The 21679-nt window shown below is 44.6% G+C and overlaps 1 protein-coding gene across 1 annotated transcript; it reads left to right on the top strand.

Moving 5' to 3' along the window:
* Positions 1-3316: 3316 nt before the first annotated feature.
* On the top strand, positions 3317-21399 carry SLC2A11 (solute carrier family 2 member 11). Its single transcript, XM_050924492.1, has 12 exons — positions 3317-3427; positions 6012-6110; positions 7371-7531; positions 8627-8751; positions 10296-10425; positions 12014-12162; positions 13385-13572; positions 14466-14576; positions 16185-16286; positions 19188-19263; positions 20298-20425; positions 21161-21399. Exons 1-12 carry the CDS (start codon positions 3374-3376, stop codon positions 21359-21361), a joined length of 1524 nt encoding a protein of 507 aa, XP_050780449.1. The 5' UTR covers positions 3317-3373; the 3' UTR covers positions 21362-21399.
* Positions 21400-21679: the final 280 nt, after the last annotated feature.

Here is a 21679-nt window from a genome sequence, read left to right as displayed (position 1 = left end):
TGACAGCATTCTCAGTACTATATGAGACCATTCCTGACCACAGTGCTTCCAGTAATCCCAAACAGAAGATGCATCATCTCTTGCTAAATACAGTAGCAGTCAGTGTCATGCTCAAACTTGTAGAATTAACAAACCTCTAAAAAGTTCTAAATCCTGTAATAAAACCCCAGAACTGCTCTTTGGCAGAAAAGGATGCAGTGCAAACCTCAGTGTAATGTTGCTTGACCCAGAAAGGTCCTCTAAGCCCCCAGATTGTATAAGGAAGTCAAGTCTAAAGAAATCTGGCAGATATGCGTAAGGATGAAACTATCTAAGTGAATATCAGGCTTTTCCCCAGCATACATATCATGTGTTTTCAATAAAACCAACCAACCAAGCCCTCATCTATGATCCCGCAATCCCTTTTTGAGAAGTACATTCAGTTGGCAAGACACCTGCCAAGTCAAGTGTTTGTAACGCAATCTAATGGATGACTAAATACACACATTCCTGCATTGGAGATTTAAATAATCCTCTAGAACTCTTCCCAAAGTACAAGAGACTTTTTCATCAGAAAAGGACAGACAGGAAACATACCAACGAAGAATGAACAAACTGCAGAGACTGGTACAATTTTGTATTTTACTACTATTATTTGCTGATTAGTATAGCAACTTCTGCAAGTATCAAGGTATTTTAAAGAAATAATGAATTAATTGATAAGATCACAACAGACTACCCAAAACAAATTAAAGCCAGGACTCGCCAAGGGTTAGCTCTGACAGCCATGTCCCTGCACTGGCCATGGACAAGAACAGTGCCGAGACAGCATATTCAGTACTTTGGGGAAGTAACACTTCATATCATGCTGCAGCCAACTCTCTGGCTAAACTGGGAGCTGTTTTGATGGGTTCTGAAGGGAGATCCCCCAAAATTTCCTCAGATGAGGAAAAAGACCGTGATGCAGGACCTGTGGAGGAGGGAGAAGAGGGAAATTCTACACTGAGATTAGGAGTCTCCCTCACTTTCCTAATGTGTGATAATAATAAGATGCTGATTTTGAAAGGAAGGCTTTGAGGCATGGAGATGCTCAGTCTCCAAGATTATCTGAATTTGTGATTTGAGAACCCCCTCTTTATCAGGCATGGGAGCAGGTTATTTTCACCTACTCATATGCCACAAACGAAGGGTAAAGGGAAAACTGATGGAGAAAGTAAGAAAGGTTCACAGAGAGATAGATTCTGATCTCTTGTTATGTTGGATGTATACTAGTGTAAGTACTCTGAAGTCAATGGAGTTACTATGGATTTATACTGATGTAACAGAGATTAATATCTAGCCCATTATCCCTTTCTGAGAGTGTATGACTTCGCTCTGCAGCAACAACAATGTAATCATGAATTAAGGCAATACTCATTACTGACAGCGGGCAGAAGTTTCCCACGTAGAGATTTCAGTACCTCAGGCTTTTCAAAATTGGAATTTTATTTGAAGGAACAAGAATTTTCCAATAATATATATGGGGGAATTGAGTAATTAAATCTCCCATGTATGGATAGCAGATTAAAGTTGGTACATTTGTTTGAATGCAAAAGTGCTCCATTATGTTCTGGTCTTCTGCTTCCAAACCAGGGACCAGGGCCACCTGGGGGAGCAAGTGGGGCAACTTGCCCCAGGCCCCGGGTCCCGCAGGGGCCCCCACAAGAATATAGTATTCTATAGCATTGCAACTTTTTTTATGGAAGGGGGCCCCGGAAATTGCTTTGCCCCAGGCCCCCTGAATCCTCTGGGTGGCCCTGGCAGGGACAAACAATCAAAGTAAGGCTGTCTCTTCCTTAGCGTTATTCAGATCTCCCACCATTGCACCAGCACCAGTACGCTTCACTGGTGAGAGCAATGGTGAAGCACTTGTGCAGACAGAAAACAGGCATTTTTATCACTGCCGTGTAACCACGAGGTTAGCATGCCAGATTCCTAAAATGCAGCCAAGGCTCCAGCCTTGCAGAAGTGGGTGACCAGATCTCACTTCTCAAAGAAACAAAGGGCACTTGAAAACTGCCATGTGTTTTAACAGTTCAGCACTATAAAATGTGTTAACAGCTCTTGAAAGATTAACCAAAGAAGTTGGCTGTTTCTTCCTGAAGTTCATTCTGGCAACTACCAACCTATTTAAAATTTACACCTTTCAAATACTCACAACTGTCTAACCCTGGAAAAATTATGCCTCTGATTTTTTTCCTACAGGCAACCAAAGATTTGATGGAGTAAAGGTGTTATGTATCACTATAGCTCATGTTGCACGGTACAGATCTAATATTTTTCTTGCAAAGTAAAGGTGTTGTGTATCAAGACACCTTCCCTATTATGCAAAATAACTGCTGCTTGCTCACAGCCTGAAGACTTGAATTGTAAAAGCTGCACAAACCCCTACCTATACATCTTCACTCATCCTACTGCCCTCCCTCAGTGGCAGAGACTTAACTGATTTCCCCCACCCCTCTGCAAAGGGGCGGATATATTTTTAAAAACATGTACAAGGTTTATCAAGTAGGTGTTTTCTTCCTTCATTTTAAAAGGGCTACTCTATCAGTGCAGGTTCTTACTATGATCACTGCCTAATGGAGGGAGACAGAGCTTAGGACACCCCTGAAAAACCAGGGCAAAATGTGTGCGTGAGAAGGAGGGTGAAGGGGAGAACTTTGAAGGGCCCATACTCATCTCCTCCCATTCTCAGATCTTTTTCTCCTGCCTCCTGCGACCGGCGTGTGGGAGAGTTTCCCAGGAACATTACACAGCGTGGGAGCAGCACTGTGTTCAGCTGTCCCGTAGCTGACGATCTGCGTGCCACAAGCAGTGCCCTGTTCCGACGGGTCTCTGTGTGCGGCGCCCGCGGTGCTATGAGAAGCCCTAGCGCTGAGCCCCACGCGTGTTTGCGCTGCTCTGATGGAGGCACACGGCTCGCAGGGTTTGCGGGCTAGGCAGTCCCGGCTGCTGTGTATGGCTGGTACCGGCCCGGGCAGCGCCAGGAGCCCTTGGCACGGGGCAGGACCTGTGTGGAGGTGCCGGCCTGGGCTCCCAAAAGCTGCGGGAAGGGCAGGGGGCAGGAGCGCGGCCGAGGCGCGCAGGCTCGGGAGTGACTGGGCCAGGCACCGGGCCGGGACGCGGCTGGCACTGGAGGCCGCACACAGCCCCGGCAAAGGCCTTGACCCCGCAGCTTTCTCTACCCAGGCGGGCTCTGCCGCAGCGCTGCCAGCCAGGCCCACGCCCCGGGGCGGGCTGCAGCGCTGCGGGGGAGGAGCTGCGGCGAGTGCCCGGCTACTGTCCCTGCCGGGCCCGCCCCGCAGGAGCCGGCTCCAGCCTGCCCGGGGCGCGGCGTGCGGAGCCCGAGCCCGGAATGGAGGAAGAGGAGGAGGAGGAAGAGGGGCTGAACGGCGGAGCGCAGGCCCAGGTGATAGGGGGCGGTTCTGAGCCCGCTCCCAGGTCCCCCAGCGCAGCGCCTGCCCGACTCCCGCATCCTCCCAGCGCAGCGCAGCTCCCTGCCTGGCTCCCGCACCCCACTAGCGTAGCGCAGCTCCCTGCCCGGCTCCCGCACCCCGCAGCGCAGCTCCCTGCCCGGCTGCCGCACCCCCCCCCCCCCCAGCGTAGCGCAGCTCCCTGCCCGGCTCCCGCATCCCCTCAGCGTAGCGCAGCTCTCTGCCCGGCTCCTTCACCCACCCCCCCCCAAGGCAGCGCAGCTTCCTGCCCGGCTCCCGCACCCCGCAGCGCAGTTCCCTGCCCGGCTCCCGCACCCCGCAGCGCAGCTTCCTGCTCGGCTCCCGCACCCCGCAGCGCAGCTCCCTGCCCGGCTCCCGCATCCCCCCAGCGTAGCGCAGCTCCCTGCCCGGCTCCCGCATCCCCCCAGCGCAGCGCAGCGCAGCTCCCTGCCCGGCTCCTGCACCCCGCAGCGCAGCTTCCTGCCCGGCTCCCGCATCCCCCCAGCGTAGCGCAGCTCCCTGCCCGGCTCCCGCATCCCCCCAGCGCAGCGCAGCGCAGCTCCCTGCCCGGCTCCTGCACCCCGCAGCGCAGCTTCCTGCCCGGCTCCCGCACCCCCCCAGCGTAGCGCAGCTTCCCGCCCGGCTCCCGCACCCCGCAGCGCAGCTTCCTGCCCGGCTCCCGCATCCCCCAGCGCAGCGCAGCGTCCTGCTTGGCTCCCGCACTCCCCAGCGCACTGCAGCGCCGCGACCTGCCCGGTTCCTGCGTCAGCCAGCGCAGCGCCCGGCTCCGCTCACCTCACTCAACTTCTCCCAGCCCAGGTGCAGCGCAGGCAGCAGCTGCTCCCCTCTCCCTCGCGGGGCCGTGGGGCTTGTACAGCCAGGGGCCCCTGCTCTCCCCCGCCCCACAATTCTCTGCCCTGCAGAGCCAGCGCTGGGCACCTTCCGAGCTCTTTGCTGCACCCTGCAGAGGCTGTGGGGCGCTTTCCCGGAGGGCAGCGTCACACAGGGTGTTGCTGGATCACAGCACATCTCCTGTTCTGTCAAATGCATGCTGACTGCATTGTGTTGTGTAGCGCTCCATTGGCGGGCTTGTCCCTTACAATTACAAATTAGGGCCATTTCAGAGAAAGAGGGAAAAAAGATAAATCCCTTTGCTGATGGACCTACAGAAAATGAGTTCTCAGCCTCTGGCGTCATCTCACCTAGAGCAGCACTTACTACCTCCACTAAAAGCTTGATCATATTCTTCAAGCCTACATAGCATCTCATGCAGGCCGCCCTGGTACCAACTTCCCGAGCATAGGAGGCAGTCCCATTCCCCAGTGAATACCACTGAAGACATGAGACAGGTTTTAAAAGACAATTTAGCAGTAAGTGAGAAGTACTGATTAAAAATCACAGTGAAACAGACAAGTACAAATCTCCTACAAGAAGGGGTGCTGGAACAACTTTTATAGTGGGGATTCTGAGAGCATTGTAACCTTGCATAGAATGGAAACCACGCCAGGGGGTTCAGCAGCACCCCTGCTTCCAACACCTAAGCATATACCTCACCCCAGTAACTATGAAAAACACAGGCAGACCCTCGCCAGATACAGAATTGCTGATCACAAACTGTGAGGAGAAAGCATAGCAGAAGAGCCGTGCAACCAATTGTGACAGGAGAGACTGAAACTGAAATAATTCATCTGCTGCAATGTACAAAAAGATACACCCTCAAATGACTAGAAAAGAGAAAGGCCTTTCCATTAAAAATCAAGAGAAAAAATGTGCATGATTCTAGGTGAAAGGAAAGAGATGGCAGAAAAAATAGCATCCCACCAAATCAGAAATTCACCATATCTGTAAATGGCCATGAAATAAAACCCCAATAACCTATGGGACCCTTATCTGAGGGAGACATTTAACCTCAGATGGACAGGGCTGCCCAGAGGATTCAGGGGGCCTGGGGCAAAGCAATTTTGGGAGCGCCTTCCATAAAAAAAAGTTGCAATACTATAGAATACTATATTCACGTGGGGGCCCCTGCGGGGCCTGGGTCAAATTGCCCCACTTGCCCCCCCCCCCCCCCCCGGCAGCCTTGCAGATGGATATTGTTACTGTGTTTTAAATGTTGGCAATCCTTGTATAATACGTTCATGATGTCAGTAAAGACGTTTGTATGGAGTTGAACTGGTGGCAGCTCTAGCTGCTGAGCATGCTTGTGCGGTGATAGTTTCAGAATGTCAAGCTGCCTTTTAGAAACGCACACATTAAATATAAACTTTGGACATTCTCAGCACTGCTGCAAAGAACCAGCCCTGAACTCACTAACTGCAATTACTTCTTAAAATAATTTTTTAGGCACCTTAAAATTTAAAATCTCTTTGTGTGATTATTTTGTCTTTTGGAACCTTTCCTTTTTAGAGCCAGCATGATGTCTTCTGTCTTCACCTATTATCATTCAAACCATCCTAGACAAATGATTGGGCCAAGGTCCCGTTGAACCATTTTACATTTCAGCAGTGGAAAACGATCAACGTTTTCTGTCCTTTTAATATATTTATATATTTATATCAGCTTCAAGGCAAGGTCCTATTTCTTACCATATGTGCTGCTGGGATTGGAGGGACTTTCCAGTATGGCTACAACATCTCCATCATCAATGCTCCAACTACAGTAAGTTCTCTACTAGCCTTTGCAGCCATCTCCTGAGACGGTGAATCTTGGGAGGTCTAAACTCTGTAGTCCTTACAGAGATCCTCAGTGTCCACCAGTCTGGGAAAAAACAGGCATATCTTGCCAAAACCCTTCAGTCAGCTACTACTGACGGTGGAAAGGAAAGGAAGGATTTGTGTCCTTTACATAATTAATAATTTCACTCAGGGGTCGGCAGCCTTTCAGAAGGGGTGTGCCAAGTCTTCATTCATTCACTCTAATTTAAGGTTTCACGTGCCAGTAATACATTTTAATGTTTTTAGAAGGTCTCTTTCTAGAAGTCTATAATATATAACTAAACTATTGTTGTATATAAAGTAAACAAGGTTTTAAAAATGTTTAAGAAGCTTCATTTAAAATTATATTAAAATGCAGAGCCCCCTGGACCGGTGGCCAGGACCCAAGCAGTGTGAGTGCCACTGAAAATCAGCTCGCATGCCCATAGGTTGCCTATCACTGATTTAACTGTTGCATCCTGCTAGCGGTGGTACAGCTGAGATCCAGAAGGGGTTATAACCACAGGATTGCCAGGCCGAACCTTTTTTAATCAGGCATAACATTAGCAAATATAATTCTGAAACTTTCCAGTCTTAGATGAATATTTTTTAAGAGTTAGATAAATTTGTCTTACTTTATAAAATAATAATTTTTAAAACATTTGCAAAACCAGACTACATAATACATGACAACCACTTAGCTGATTCCCTGCTGGCTAGCTCTCTTGGGGCTCTGTGGTAGCTGAAATGTACCGCATATTACATGCTGAATGTTCTAATGGATCTGGAACTTGCTGGTGTGACTCTGGGGACATGAAATGTTTGGGAGAGAAAGGTTAGTTTAAAATTAGTTATGTACTGAGCACCTCTTATAATTTTGCTATTGGGAGCATTCAGTGTATAGGGGTTAATCCTGCACCCTTCAAAATCAAGCTTTCCTGCTGAATTCAGGATTGAGCCCATGAAATATATTTAGATAATTTTTTTAAATATGCAAGATAATTTCACTTTGTAAAGGCAATCTGTCTAGTATGGCTTCTTAACAACTAAAATTTTATAGGGGGATGTCAAAAGTACACCTTGGAATTGAATGCTTTCTTCAAGCTGAACTTTGGAGTCATGATCGTCACGTAAATCATACCAAATACGAAGAAAACCTTTGCTATTTCTCAGGGATCTTTATTTTTAATCCTACCGTAAAGTGACTCTTGTCCTTCACTTACAGTACATTCAAACATTTATAAATGAAACATGGCTACAACGCACAGGTGCATCTCTGGAGAGTGGTGTGATATTGCTGGTGTGGTCTTTCATTGTTTCTGTCTATTCTCTGGGGGGACTCACTGGCGCGCTCATTGCAGGACCCATGGCAATCAAGCTGGGAAGGTAAGAGGCCTTTGGATTTGCACCTTGAACTTTGTTGATTGTTTTTCGTTAATCTAAAAATGCCTACCACACTTGGATGTTACACTGATAAGAGCCCAATTCCAGATTACTCAACTCAGCTGAAAATCATGAAGTTCATTCATAACCTAAGAAAACAAGCCCATACAATCTGACATTAGCCCTTGAAGGAAGCTACTTTGAATGGTAGCATTTCACTTCTCATCATCCAACACAGCACTGTACTTTGCACCACTGGAAAACTGGGACAGTTGCATCCCAGAGCGCAGGTCTGCAATCACTTTAGTTCTCACAGGCTATTCCTGCTTCTCCGACTGAAATATCTTTAAAATGTGATTATCCATTGAGTCTTCCAAATTCCTGTTCTTCCCCGTGCTTGGGAGCCTATTAAAAACATCTATATTTCCCTATCCTCAGATTTCACACGTGGTATAACCTCCCCTTCTGGAAGAACAATCAATGTTTTTATCATGAAACCACAGAAAGTTACACTGTACTTGCCTCTCTGTCCAGCTCTAGTATGGTGTTCCCATGGTATGCTTTTAGTAAAAATTGCAGCTCCCCCTTATGTAATGAAGGAACCAGTTTTACCATTTCAGGAGGTAATTATGGGCTAAGCAGTGGTGCTATCATCCAGAACTCACCCTGTTTCTTGGGGATGTTCATAATGATTTTATGATCCTTCTGTTTCATTAAAAAGGGATTTTGTTAAGTGTGAGAGCAGGAGCAACACTGGTTCCCTGAATCTGGTCCTGCAATCATCAGTTATCTTAGTTCACAATGGATGGGATTCCCCTCCAGGTGAACAATCCCTAACTCTGCCATGCACTGTGCAGTGCAGATGACAGTTTATTTGACAATGTCAAACCCAGTTTTCATAACTGGACACTTGCCATGTAGGCACCAGACAGGGGTATTTGGGCCCTAAGTGCCCATCTGAATGTACTGCTATAGAAATGGGCACCTTGACTTAAACTTTTAAATTTGGAAAATTGGACTACTGGGTCTCACCATTGGCTCTGATAACCAGACTTGGTGAAATCTGAGCCTTCAGTTCTGTTTTTATTCTCTTTGAAGGAAGACATCCTTGCTGCTGAATAATGTGTTTGTGATCATAGCTGCAGTCTTGTCAGGATTCAGCCGGATGGCCAAATCCTTCGAAATGATCATGCTCGGCAGATTTTTCATTGGAATCAATGCTGGTAAGGAACAGTGATAGTATGGTAACAGGACTATAGAAACACCAGTACAAATAGAAATGTCTGGCATTAAAACGGTTTCTGACATGCTCTGCAGTCCCTGGTGCTGCATTTGGCATTTAACTGATGACCCCTGGCACCAAAAGAACATGCCAGTCTCCTTTCCCTGCCATTAAGAGGTGACATAAACCTGGATTGTCAACCAATATACGGCTTCTTCCATGTAACATTTCACAATATGCTTCTGTAACATATTATGCAAAAGCCTTTATCAAAGTCTGTGCCTAATATCCAGAAACATACACACACACAAGATAATTTTCCTAAAGGCTATTTGTAGTGACAAGAATTGCACATATGGAATTTCTGTATCATTCAGCTTCCCACCTGAGACTGTTGACGTGGTTAATGACAGCTGCTTCCTGCGCACAGAAGAGTTAGTGCACTAGCAGTTCACATTTGAAGATGTGGGACCCCACATCCAGTATTGTCACAAATTTAATATGTTTGATCTCATACTCACCCTTAATAAAAAGAATGGTTTTGTGGTTAAGACACTGAACTGGGATTTAGGAGACCTGGATTCAATTCCCAGCTCTGCCTTAATGTGAGACTGGGGTAAGCTATTTAATTCCTTTGCCTCAGTTCCCCATCTGTAAAGTGGGAATAACAGTACTTTCTTTCTCCCACCTTTTGTCTGTCTTGTCTATTTAGATTGTAGCTCTTTAGGGCAGAGACTGTCTCTTACTACACCTAGCACAATGAGACCTCAATCTTCCCTGGAGCCTCTAGGCTCTACTCTAATACAAAATAATAAGACCAAGATAGTGCCAAGAATGAAACAGCAGGGGGTGCTGCAGGTTATGTTCTAGTGTATAGGCCAAACTGTGCTGGAAATCTTCCACAGAGCCCTCAAGGGTTAACACATACGCTTACTTAAAGGGGCAGTGTGCATCTCTCTCTCTCTCCCACACAAGGTGTGTGTCTGTCTCTGTCTGCCATGCTGTCTCCCCTCCCTCGTGTTCGTGCTGCCTTGTGTGCATTGTCTTTTTAAGTGGATCAGGAAGTTGAGACAGCAGCTGCTGCCCCAAGCGCTCTCTCTCTCTCTCTCTCTCTCCGCGTCCCCTTCCAGCTCTATATGGAGGAGGGATAACGGGGTGCAGGAGCCGGGGGGAGGGAGACACCCTGCCATAAGTCCCCTTCCTGCAAGCAGTGGACAAAGCAGGCAGCTGCCAAAGGACATTAGAAGGGAGCATTGCACAACTTTAAATGAGCATGTTCCCTAATTGATCAGCAACATAACAGCGTTAACCAGGACGACTTTAAATGAGGAGTTACTGTATTTATCAAAACTGACACAGTGAATTAGAGGGACTGGAAATATATTAGTGTAAAAGGCATTGAGAGATCCATGTAAGCAGCATACTCTGTAACAAGCAGAGAGAATACAGCTAACTACCTCATGGAGGGGCTGTATTAATTTTTCTTTTTTATCTTTTACATCTTGAGAGTATAAGCTGAGATCAGTGTTTGTCTGTCTTGTCCAGGTGTAAGCATGAACATTCAGCCTATGTACCTGGGGGAAAGTGCTCCCAAGAAGGTCAGAGGAGCAGTGACCTTGACTTCTGCATCATTTACTGCCCTGGGGTTGGTGCTGGGACAAGTTGTTGGACTTAGGTAATGTATAGACTCCACTATGTTTCTGATTCACAAACTCTTGTCTTTCTTTCCTCTCCCATCGTCTCCTGCTCAAATGCCTACGTATACCTGGGACAGCATGATGGTTTTGAGCCTAGGGACCAAATACGGCAGTGGCATAAGTGATGATCAAGGCTGTCCATAAATCACATAACAGATGTTTTGGTGATTTTTCAGGACCCACCCACTGCTTGCAACACTTTGTGACACTGAAATAAACATGCAGAATTAAGGACCCACCCACCCTCGAATGTGTCACCTAATTTATGGATAGCCCTGTGTAAATTTTCTGGGTGGAAGTGAGAGCCCTGTTTTCACTCACTTGGCATTCAGTGAATGTACAAAATGAGCGTAACTTGCATGAATTTGGGGCTACGTCTACACTACAGCATAAAATCGAAATTATTAAAACCAGTTTTATAAAACTGGTTTTATAAAATCGATTTTACGCGTCCACACTAGGGCACATTAATTCGGTGGTGTGCGTCCATGGTCCTAGGCTACCATCGATTTCCGGAGCGGTGCACTCTGGGTAGCTCAGTAAAAGAATGAGACCAATAACTTCGATTTCCGTCCACACTAACCCTAAATCGATATAGTAATATCGATTTTAGGGTTACTCCTCTCAGTGGGGAGGAGTACAGAAATCGATTTTAAGAGCCCTTAAAATCAATTTAAAGTGCCTTGTAGTGTGGATGGGTACAGCGTTAAATCGATTTAATGCTGTTTAAATTGATTTAACGCTGTAGTGTGGACCAGGCCTGGGACTCTGTGGACCAAATTCTGCTGTGACGTTGACGTCAGTGGGAAATGTGCCTGTGTATGTCAGGGCTGAATTTGGCTTTGCGTGTTAGGGGAGAAGATGTAAGTGAGTATGTGGGGCAAGACTTTTGTTTTAGTTGCTTTTCCTGCTACAACCCCTCCACTGCCACCGTTGGTACTTTTTTTCATACCCATTGAATATCAAAGTGGTGCAATAACTATACCTAGCTCCAGTGAGGAGATTTTTTTAATCATGTCCCATCTCTCCAGGTTGGCAGGATTGCCTTGTCCCTTAAAAGCAGCTGTCCAACATATAAAACCTGCAAGATGGGCTATAGTTTTGGTGCATGGGTTGGTTGGAAGTTGTGGTGTGACCCAGTGCCCCCCAGCACCACAGTGTGAGCTTTTGGTGTCCCTGGTTGTGACCCAAAAGCCCGTTCAGATGGAGTTCTCTAATCCTTCATTACGCCTCTGACCTCCTGCTCTCTTGTCACATCTCAGCACCAAACTAACCTCCAGGAAGGTTTCATTCTCTCTAAGGTGAAGGCAAATGGCATTGTTGTTTCATATATCCCCTATTAAGGAGTCACTTGTGAGGCAGAAGGCCGTATCACCATCACTTTCAAACTCAGCTGCTTCTCTTGCGTGATGCACGGATGCTTTACTAGCCCAGAGAGTGCGTCAAACCCAGCTCACCTTCAGCGTGTTGTGCTGCCACCAGTTCACCCAGCCAGCTCAGAACACTGTATTTTGTCTTACGAAACATTTGATTGATTTATGTTAATTATGTTTTATTTTTCTTCAGAGAACTATTAGGGGGAGAGGAGAGCTGGCCTCTTCTTTTAGCTAGCAATGTGGTGCCTGGTCTGATCCAGCTGATTACTCTGCCTTGGTTACCAGAAAGCCCTAGGTACCTCTTGATTGACCGAGGTGACAAGGAATCCTGCATCCGTGGTGAGTGTAAAGTGATCGTGTCAATGTCCGATTCAGGGGGCAAGATTTACGAACAGTGCAAACAAACTGATGTTAGTTTTGTTGTAAATTCTTAATATGTGACATAGCTTAGTCCAGCATGTTTGGCCTGGAGCAAGCAGCTTGAATTGTATGTTTTTTCCACAGTCAATGTTCTGTCCTGTAGCGCTGCTGGACCCCTTTAATGAGTACCAAACACTTCAGCCCAATCAACGTCTATGCCACTTTCTACCGAACATTTAGGGTGACATTTTTCAAGAACAGAGGCCCATGTTCTTTGTGCATAAAATGCATACGCAAAAGTGCAGCCTCAGCTGCATGTGCACTTGGATACTGCAAGGTTGGCAGCCATCTCACCATTTGTGTGGACAGTTGCAATAATTGTAGGTGCAAACAAGCATGCACTTGTACCTAGGCACAGACTGGGGCCTCCATCTTTTGAGAATGTTGCCCTCAGTTATGTTATATGGTAAGTTACCGTAAGTGTCACGCAAAGGGCAAGCAGGGTAAATATGTCATTATTTCTTTCTTCCAAACTAGAGTGCAGTTTACATGATAACTGTTTTTTGACCTGTTAAGGTACTTATTTGTTGCTGCAAATGACTTTTTCACTAATATAGTGAGTCCAAAGGCAATTATTATGTAACCTGCTCTCTGTTTAAGGAGACCTAGATAACTTTGTATATAGTCTGTAACTATAATGTAAAATGAAGGCTAGATGAAGATTTCAGTGGCCAAATTTGAATCCACTTCATATAAGGAAATTTGTTGACATTTGTAACATACAGATCTCCAGATGTAGACCAGGTTGGAATTAGTTTCCATTACACGTATGCTGTGCACCAAAAAATCTTAACTCCCTTAGAGTCATTGGAGAGCTACCATAGAGTAATATTCTCCCTATAAGAGTCGGAAGCATGGTAGCTGAAATTGCACTGGTTGGACATATTCCCTGGTAAGAAAGTTGCATGGAGTTTGTCACCCCTTCTCCCCAAAGTCTCAGACTTTCTAATAGCTTCATCAAGCATAGCACATCTTGCCTTCTCCGCTTATCAAAGGTGGTTTCTTGGATCACAAAGTCCTACCACTACACTGCTTTCTGTGACTGTCACTTGCCACCCAATCCCTCACTCCCACAGGGAGCTGAATTGATGAAGTTAAAGTGCTTCCATATAGTAGATAAACGACACCTTTTTCCTTACAGCATTGCAGAAGCTGAGAGGTAATGGTGACCTGAGCAGTGAGCTGGAGGAAATGCTAGCAGAACAGGCTGCCATCAAAGGTCAGAGGGCAAAGAGTCCGTGGGAGCTGTTCCAGAATCCAGCTGTAAGATGGCAGCTAATAAGTATCATTGTGCTGAGCAGTGCCATGCAGCTCTGTGGAAATGACTCGGTAAGCATGATAGCCACCATTTCATCAGCAGGTATCAGATGTGAGACAACAATGCAAGCAAGACTGTCACTTTTTGGGCAGACAGAGGCTGAGAATCTCCCCCCGTTCTGTAGGGGAGGGCAAGTTAGCCTGATTCCCTTGCAGAGTTCCTCTTGGTGATCTCCAGAGAGCAGTGTGAATCTGCCAGAGCAGGAGGCATCGATGGAGAGAATTGGAAATAAAAGCAGGTAAAATGGTGGCCTAAAAAGAGAGGTGGGTACAAAGGCTAGGTCCTTGCTTAGATGTCCCCCTAAGTGGATGGGGAAAAACCTTTTGCCATCCACTCATGGGCAGGAAAGGGTGGATGAGGAGAGAGCAGTCTGAGATGCCCAAGAAACTAGAACACAAGAAAAGGGGAACATAAATGCATTAAGAGAAATATTTGCATACTGGTCTTCTGAGATATCAGGAAACATGGAGAGGCAGGGAGTGCCTGGCATTGCTTATGAGTGGCCCATGTCAAACCTGCTACATTGGGCATAATAGAAAGGGTCATTTTTATTCTGGGGAGAGCTCTGTAGTTGATGGAGTTCTCTTTGCCTGCGCTATTGAAATAACATTTCAGTTACTTTACGGATCTGTTTTGCAATTGTTTGCAGAAAGCATTTCATTGCTACCATCTAGATGCAAATATCAGGTGTTTGGCAGCTAAATGCACATTACTGAATGGATTGCATATGGACATTGTGGAGAAGCAGTTTGAATGGCAGCACAAGTAGCCAGTTCTCTGGGTGACTGTGTTACTCTCCAGATTGGTAGGAGGAACATGGCGTCTGAGGGGATGGTACTGGCAGTGGTGTGCAATTCCAGGGCAACTTCTCTTACAATTCACTTTCCCTTTCTTTTCTTCCTAGATGTATTTTTATGCTTCCTATGTGTTCCAAGAGGCTGGAATTCCATATGATACAATCCAATATGTCATTATCGGCACCGGCTGCTGCGAATTGATCACAGCTGTTACTTGTGTAAGAATCTCTAATGGAATTTGCTTATGTGAGCAAACGCCACTAATGTACAACAGGCAACTTTCTTATCAGCTACAATAACTTTCTTCCCAAAGAAGCACTTTACAAATTATTTATACAGCAATCACTAAATCTGCTAGTGTTCATTTTCAGGTATTATGACATCTGCATACTTAAAAAAATGCTGTATGTTTGCCAGAAAAGAGTTCTGTTTGAAAGTGTTTCAGTGGACTCCAGCAAAGATTTTTGTTTGTGAATATGACAATACTGGAAGGTATCGCAGTTCTCTTGTATCCCCAGTCTCTGAAGTCCAGCTTCTCCAATTAGATATAAACATTTAAAATGTGACTTACCTGCTGGAGCCAGAGTAATTGTTTGTCTTGACAGTTGCTGTGGGCAAGGCCTTGTAGGTTGGTAGAGAACAGCATTTTTAAAGTTAGTGGCTTGAGAAAACAGTAATGTAGGAACTATCTAGAAAAGAACCCATCTCTGGGTTCCCAGTGAATGCTAGCTACAATTGGAGCTCTCCAGTTCAGTTGGCTTGCCTCTGCTGCTGCAGAAGCTGACTCTTACCTTTCAAATCATGGCTTGCAGTCTTTGCATCTGCAGTCTGTCTTCACAATACAGCAGGGGTAGGCAACCTCTGGCATGCATGCCAAAGGCGGCACGCAAGCTCATTTTCAATGGCAATCACACTGCCCAGGTCCTGGCCACTGGTCCGGGGGGCTCTGCATTTTAATTTAATTTTAAATGAAGCTTCTTAAAAATTAAAAAAACGTTATTTACCTAACTTATGACAGTAGTTTAGTTGTAGATTATAGACTTATAGAAAGCGACCTTCTAAAAACATTAAAATGTATTACTGGCACACAGAACCTTAAATTACAGTGAATAAATGAAGACTCAGCACACCACTTCTGAAAGGTTGCCGACCCCTGCAATACAGCATCCTAAGAATACAAGTTAGGTACTGTAAAACCTGTAATGTTCTGAAACACTGTCACCTTGTGGCAGTTTACACTAAATGCAGCACTCCTAGAGAATGTGTTGTATCCAACCATACTGATACTGTACGTTTTGGTCAGTTTTCCTTCATGTCAAATAGACAACAAGAGAGAAAATAAATGTAAACAGAGCCAGAGAAACAGATCCCCTGTCTTTTTTGCTTGCTACTTTGCAGTCAAAAATTTCTCTTACTTTCCCACTAAGTTGTGGGAACTCACATTTCTCTTCTGGTGCTCTCAAAGTATGACTTTATTCCCTCTGTCTGTGATCTCTGGGGCAGCACAGAATTTGAGAAGTGGAGAAATTGTCTTCTGGAGAGCATCAGCTTTTTGCTCCAAACACGTCAATTTGCAGCAAAAGGGTTTAGCCTGCAGTTGTGACAGATTCTTGACATCTCCTTATTGCCCAGCCTGACTGAATCCTATCAACACAGTCCTTATTATTGCATGAGCTTTTCTTTTTTTCCTAAAGAAAGAGTACTGCCCCGGAAGTAGGTTGCACGCAAGCTACCATTAAGACCTGAAATGGGAGCAAGGCAGGAATGTGGATGAGAGGCAGGAAAACAGGAATAGCTATTAAGTGTCCTGTCTTGCTTTGTTTCAGAATGCAATAATAGAGCATGCCGGGCGGCGGTTGCTGATTCTGGGGGGATACAGCCTCATGGCAGTATGGGCCATCATCTTCATGGTTGCTTTATCCCAGCAGGTAAAAAAAAATCTGTTGAATTATCTACGTGAAATGGATTCTGGTTATGCCTCTGACACAGATGGAGATGTTAAGGAGGGGCAAGTAATTATAAGTGCCTCAACCAGTGGTTTCCCCAGGAATTGAAATTAGGGGGTGGTGTTCGAATTTACAGGGTGTGTGTGTCAGGGCTGATGAGATATATAAAAGAGATATGAATAAAGCAAATGTTTTGTTAGGATGGTGCGAATTTAACATAAGGATAATGCAAGTTACACCAAAACACATAACAGGTCTAGATTTCTAAAAAAATGTAAATTTTTTAAAAAATGTATTTAATTTAAATTGAGTTTTGAAAAGAAAGCCATCATAGGATAAGAGGGAAGTCCTCTAATGGATCAATAATGGTTAAAAGATGGGAAACAAAGGGTAGGAATAAATTATCAGTTTTCAGAATGGAGAGAGAGAAATAGTAGTATCCCTGAGGGGTTGGTACTGGGACCATTACTGTTCAACATACTCATAAATGATCTGGAAAAATGGGTAAACAGTGAGGTGGCAAAATTTGCAGATCATACAAAACTATTCAAGATAGTTAAGTCCCAGGCAGACTGCGAAAAGTTACAAAGGGATCTCACAAAACTGGGTGACTGGGCAACAAAATGGCAGATGAAATTCAATGTTGATAAATGCAAAGTAATGCACATTGGAAAACAATCTCAATTATACATACAAAATGAAGGAGTCTGAATTAGCTGTTAACACTCAAGAAAGAGATCTTGGAGTGATTGTGGATAGTTCTCTGAAAACATCCGCTCAATGTGCAGCGGCAGTCAAAAAAGCAAACAGAATGTTGGGAATGATTAAGAAAGGGATAGATAATAAGACAGAAAATATAATATTGCCTCTATGCAAATCCATGATACGTGTACACCTTGAATACTGTGTGCAGATCTGGTCACCCATCCCAAAAAAGATATATTGGAAATGGAAAAGGTACAGAGATGGGCAACTAAAATGATTAGGGATATGAAAGAGGAGGAGAAATTAAAATGACTGGGAATTTTCAGCTTAGAAAAGAGACGACTAAGGGAGGGATATGATAGAGGTCTATAAAATCTTGACTGGTGTGAAGAAAGTGAATAAGGAAATGTTATTTAATCCTTCACATAACACAAGAACTAGCAGTCACCCAATGAAATTAATAGGCAGTAGGTTTTAAAAAAACAAAAGGGAGTACTTCTTCACACAACTTAAAGTCAACCCGTGGAACTCTTTGCCAGGGGATGCTGTGAAGACCAAAACTGTAACATGATTAAAAAAAGAACTGGATAAATTCCTGGAGAATAGGTCCATCAGTGGCTATTAGCCAGGATGGGGAGGGATGCAACACCATGCTCTTGAGTGTCCCTAGCCTGTTTGCCACAAGCTGGGAATGGGCAACAGGGGATGGTCACTTGATAATTATCTGTTCTGTTCATTCCCTCTTAAGCACCTGGCCTTGACCACTGTCGTAAGACAGGATACTGGGCTATGTGGACCACTGATCTGACCCAGTATGACCATTCTTATGTAAAAATTAATTATAATAATAAAAATGTTTAGTACAGAAACTCCCCAACATAATGACCTCTCAAGATAACAACAATGTGAGATAACAACCTTGGCAAATAATGCATTTTAAAAATCTTGGCTTACTAGGAAACATATTTTATATAAGTTTCCATTCCCAGTCACAAATATAGCATTCTGGAGCAAAGTCACTAAAATATAGTCCAACAAACAAATGTTTATTTAACGTGCCCCTCACTTTTCCCTCCACCGCACCCCACTCCCCGGTGTTGTCCTTGGTCAGTGGAGACTCAGAGTTCAGAGGTGCTTTCACATGAGTACACCTCCCAGGTGTGGGGCAAGAAGGCACCTTGCTCATTCCTCTAGCTGTTCACTGTTCACTCTGGCCACTGCTGTTCGTTGTGCCACCGTTCACTCCACCACTCTGTTGCCAATGGCCCTGCGCAGTCACCTTCTGCCGCCACCTGCCACTGTGATCTCTGCAAGTTGGTCTCTTGAAATTCCACCCAGCTCTCAGTGATTTCAGCTGAGCTCTCAGTGGCGGAACCTCGCTGCTAATGCAGTCTGGGCTGTCTCATACACAAAAACACTGTCCCCACAGGAACACTGTCCCCACAACAGGACTAAGCACTTAGACCTGTTTATCAGTGATTTCAGCTGCAGTGGTCACTTAACAGAACAAAAGACTATCTATGGAGCCTAATCAGCTCTGTCTTTTAACAGTGGAGAGGGACAGGTCCCCACCCTCTCTATTGATGACCTCAATCAGCACAGGCTAAGTACAGTTCTGCTGCCCTTTACTCATAAAATAACAACAACAACATTTCATTCCCTCCACCCCACCCCCGCATTCCAGTGATTTGTAACTCAACCCCAGCCAAAATCTATCACTTGGGCAATACAGCTCTGTTTGCTGGATCCCTAGGTAAATTAGGTGTGAATGTAAATATAATCTGGTCCTGAAGCCTTTCCCCCCAGCTCATCACTAGCTGTCAGGGAGAACTCATTTAGACTTTGCTTACAAATCATCATTTGAAATTATTAGGTTGGCCAACATCATCGAAATGAATGCACTGACATTGTCATAAAAACAATAGCTGTATAAGGAAGCTAGTCTATGTTCATACTTTTCAAATCTATTATATTTTTTCAGATACATGTAATTTATCATACACTGTATATGCTTTTAAAGTGTGTATTAATGTTTCAATTTCAATTCAAATTTCCAAAGTCACTAAATTGGCATGTAACTAGTTCACAAAACTGGGGGCGGGGTTGGGGAAATTAAGGGGGTGGGTATAGGGAAATCACTGGCCTTAACCTATATTCCCTTGTTCTCTGTGGAAATAGAGTCAGATTAGCTGGATGCCTTACCTCAGCATGGCCTGTATTTTCGCCTATATCCTGAGCTTTGGAATTGGACCAGGTCAGTTGTCTGAGGTTTTTCCCTCAACCCTTGTGTGACTGCGGGGGCTAAAGATTGTACTTAGCCACATCACATTTGAATGAAACAAAGGGACAATAAATTTCAAACACTCGCTACCTGTAGTTGCATCAGCAGTGCTTGTAGGTAACGATGGTTATGTCTCAGGGTGTGTAGTGACAACCTATCATTCTCTGGAGCCATTTCTGTTTACATTCTCTTGGAGTTCTGCAGAGACAAAGTGTGAAAGGAAACTTGAAGCATAAAAACAACCTTGTCTAAGTAGTAACTTCTTGTCTAATTTATGACAATAGGCAGCAGTTCCTGGATTTGTTAACCAGTTCATTAGGGCTGTAACCAAGGGCTCTTATTGCTTCACTGTTTCACTGTATGGCTTTAAAGGTTGTTGAGCTCTATTACTTTGTAATTTCTTTGAATATAAATTTAAACACGTATTTTCATGTGTTTTTTTTAACTGATGAGCTTGCAGTTTTTCTCAGAACCAGGCAGTGTGTACGGGTGTCGGTGTGTGCACACACATGATGTGTGCTATGTTGGTACATAATATGGACATGATTCTCTGCTCATGTCAATATAAAACAGGTGCAAGGAAGAGGGGAATCAAGTCTAACTGTCATGAAATCATTTGCGTTGGAAGCAACTTCCAATGAGTCATCTAGCCCATGTCCCTGCAACGTCTCGGGGTTGATTACATTATTTTTAAGCTGCCCATTCCAGTCTAGCCTTCAAAATATGAAGTGATTCTGATTATAAAACCTTTGTTGGCAAGTCATTCCTTTGCCAGATGGCTTGTATAATTAGGCAGTTCTTAATATTTACCCTAAAACTTCCCTGATGCAGTTACATCCGTGACTATTTGTTCTGGCCATGTTGACTAGTGAGAATAATTGGCAATGTAATCAATTAATAATTGGTCTGTGCCCTTTTTATATACCTTTTACATATTTGTCAGCATATGTTTTCTAGTTTTAACATTTCAGACATATTATAAATTTGTTTGCAAATTCTTTTTCTAGCTGGTGTGACAGGAGTTTTGCCGACAGAGATTTTTGATCAAATGTCTCGTCCAGCTGCTTACATGATCTGTGGCTCTCTGATCTGGTCCAATCTATTTACAGTTGGAATGGCCTTTCCATTCATTGTGGTAGGTTTGGAAGCTGGTACAATCATCTACCATTTTTTAGTTCACAAACAAGTGCTCTTGCACTGCAGCTTATAGCAACCCTTACTGGAAGAGACTGGGTCTGCAAGTCTCAGGCAGCCAGCACTACAGTTCTGTCGATGGTGACTTTGGCTAGAAGTTGTGACTGGAGGAGCTGTGAGCTCTCTCTTAGCCAAGATTCCTACTGCTTCCCTATAGTGATTTCTGCTGGAAAAAGCTGGGGTTGGAATAGTTTTGAGTCCCTGACAGCCAACATTCCCATTCTGTCCCCAACTTGGAAAGGTTGGGAGAGGAGAAGTTATTAGCTGCCTCTTAGCCAGCACCCCTACCCTATTCCCTAAAGTGACTCCTGTGGGCTCTTCACAATAAGTGCTCCTGTATTATGTCCAACAGTGAATCCTGAAAAGAGTCTGTTTTTACATCATGGTAAGAATGCAAAATGCCATATCTCCCAAACTTTCCCCTTCAGTAGCTACAATCTGTTGCCAGTCAAGTCCAATGTTTATAACACAAATGAAGCAAGATCATATTGCCAGAGATAAATATCTTGTTGTTAGTCCTTTTAGAGGAGAGCTACGTACTCATGTATGTAAGATCCTTAAGTCAGTGCTGAAATATTTCATGACTGAAGCAATTTATGTAGGAGAGAAATTGTAGAGGGGGCTTGCCTCATACTGTGGTACGTTTCCAAAATTTTCTCTTTTTTCCCCCCTGCAGGAAGGACTTGCTCACTTCTGCTACCTTCCGTTCTTCACGGTTTGTGTCTGCACCGCTCTATATGTCGGGTTTTTTCTTCCCGAGACAAAGGGGAAGACCTTACTGGAAATCTCCAATGAGTTCAACAAGCGCAACTTCAAAGCTCAGACATGTGAGAGGTTTTGGAAAGGCCCTGAGGAAATCAAATCTACTATGTTATAGTCTGGGAATAAGTAAAGGTGGCTGGTGGTTGGAAAATATTCTGAGATGTTTCTCTTTTTTTTGTTGGGGTAGAGACAGAAGAGGTGGGGGCTAGGGAGAAGATGCTAGTCTTGGTTGTGTAGTGGAAAGTTTTCATACTAAAGCTGGAAGTTCAGCTGATGTTTGTTAAAAACTTCATTTGTTAAAAACAGTTTGCACCGCATTTCTGCTTAGAACTGTAGCATTTATTTATTCCACAGTGCCCTTTGCCATCTCTTGGGAGCATCCACAGTGAGATGCTACTTTGACAAACCATTTTGAAAGCTTCTTTTAAAAAGA

The sequence above is a fragment of the Gopherus flavomarginatus genome, chromosome 15 (assembly GCF_025201925.1).
Source record: "Gopherus flavomarginatus isolate rGopFla2 chromosome 15, rGopFla2.mat.asm, whole genome shotgun sequence".
Taxonomy (NCBI): domain Eukaryota; kingdom Metazoa; phylum Chordata; order Testudines; family Testudinidae; genus Gopherus; species Gopherus flavomarginatus.
The sequence above is the reverse complement of the archived record's forward strand: the minus strand, read 5'-3'. Positions and strand labels throughout refer to the sequence as shown.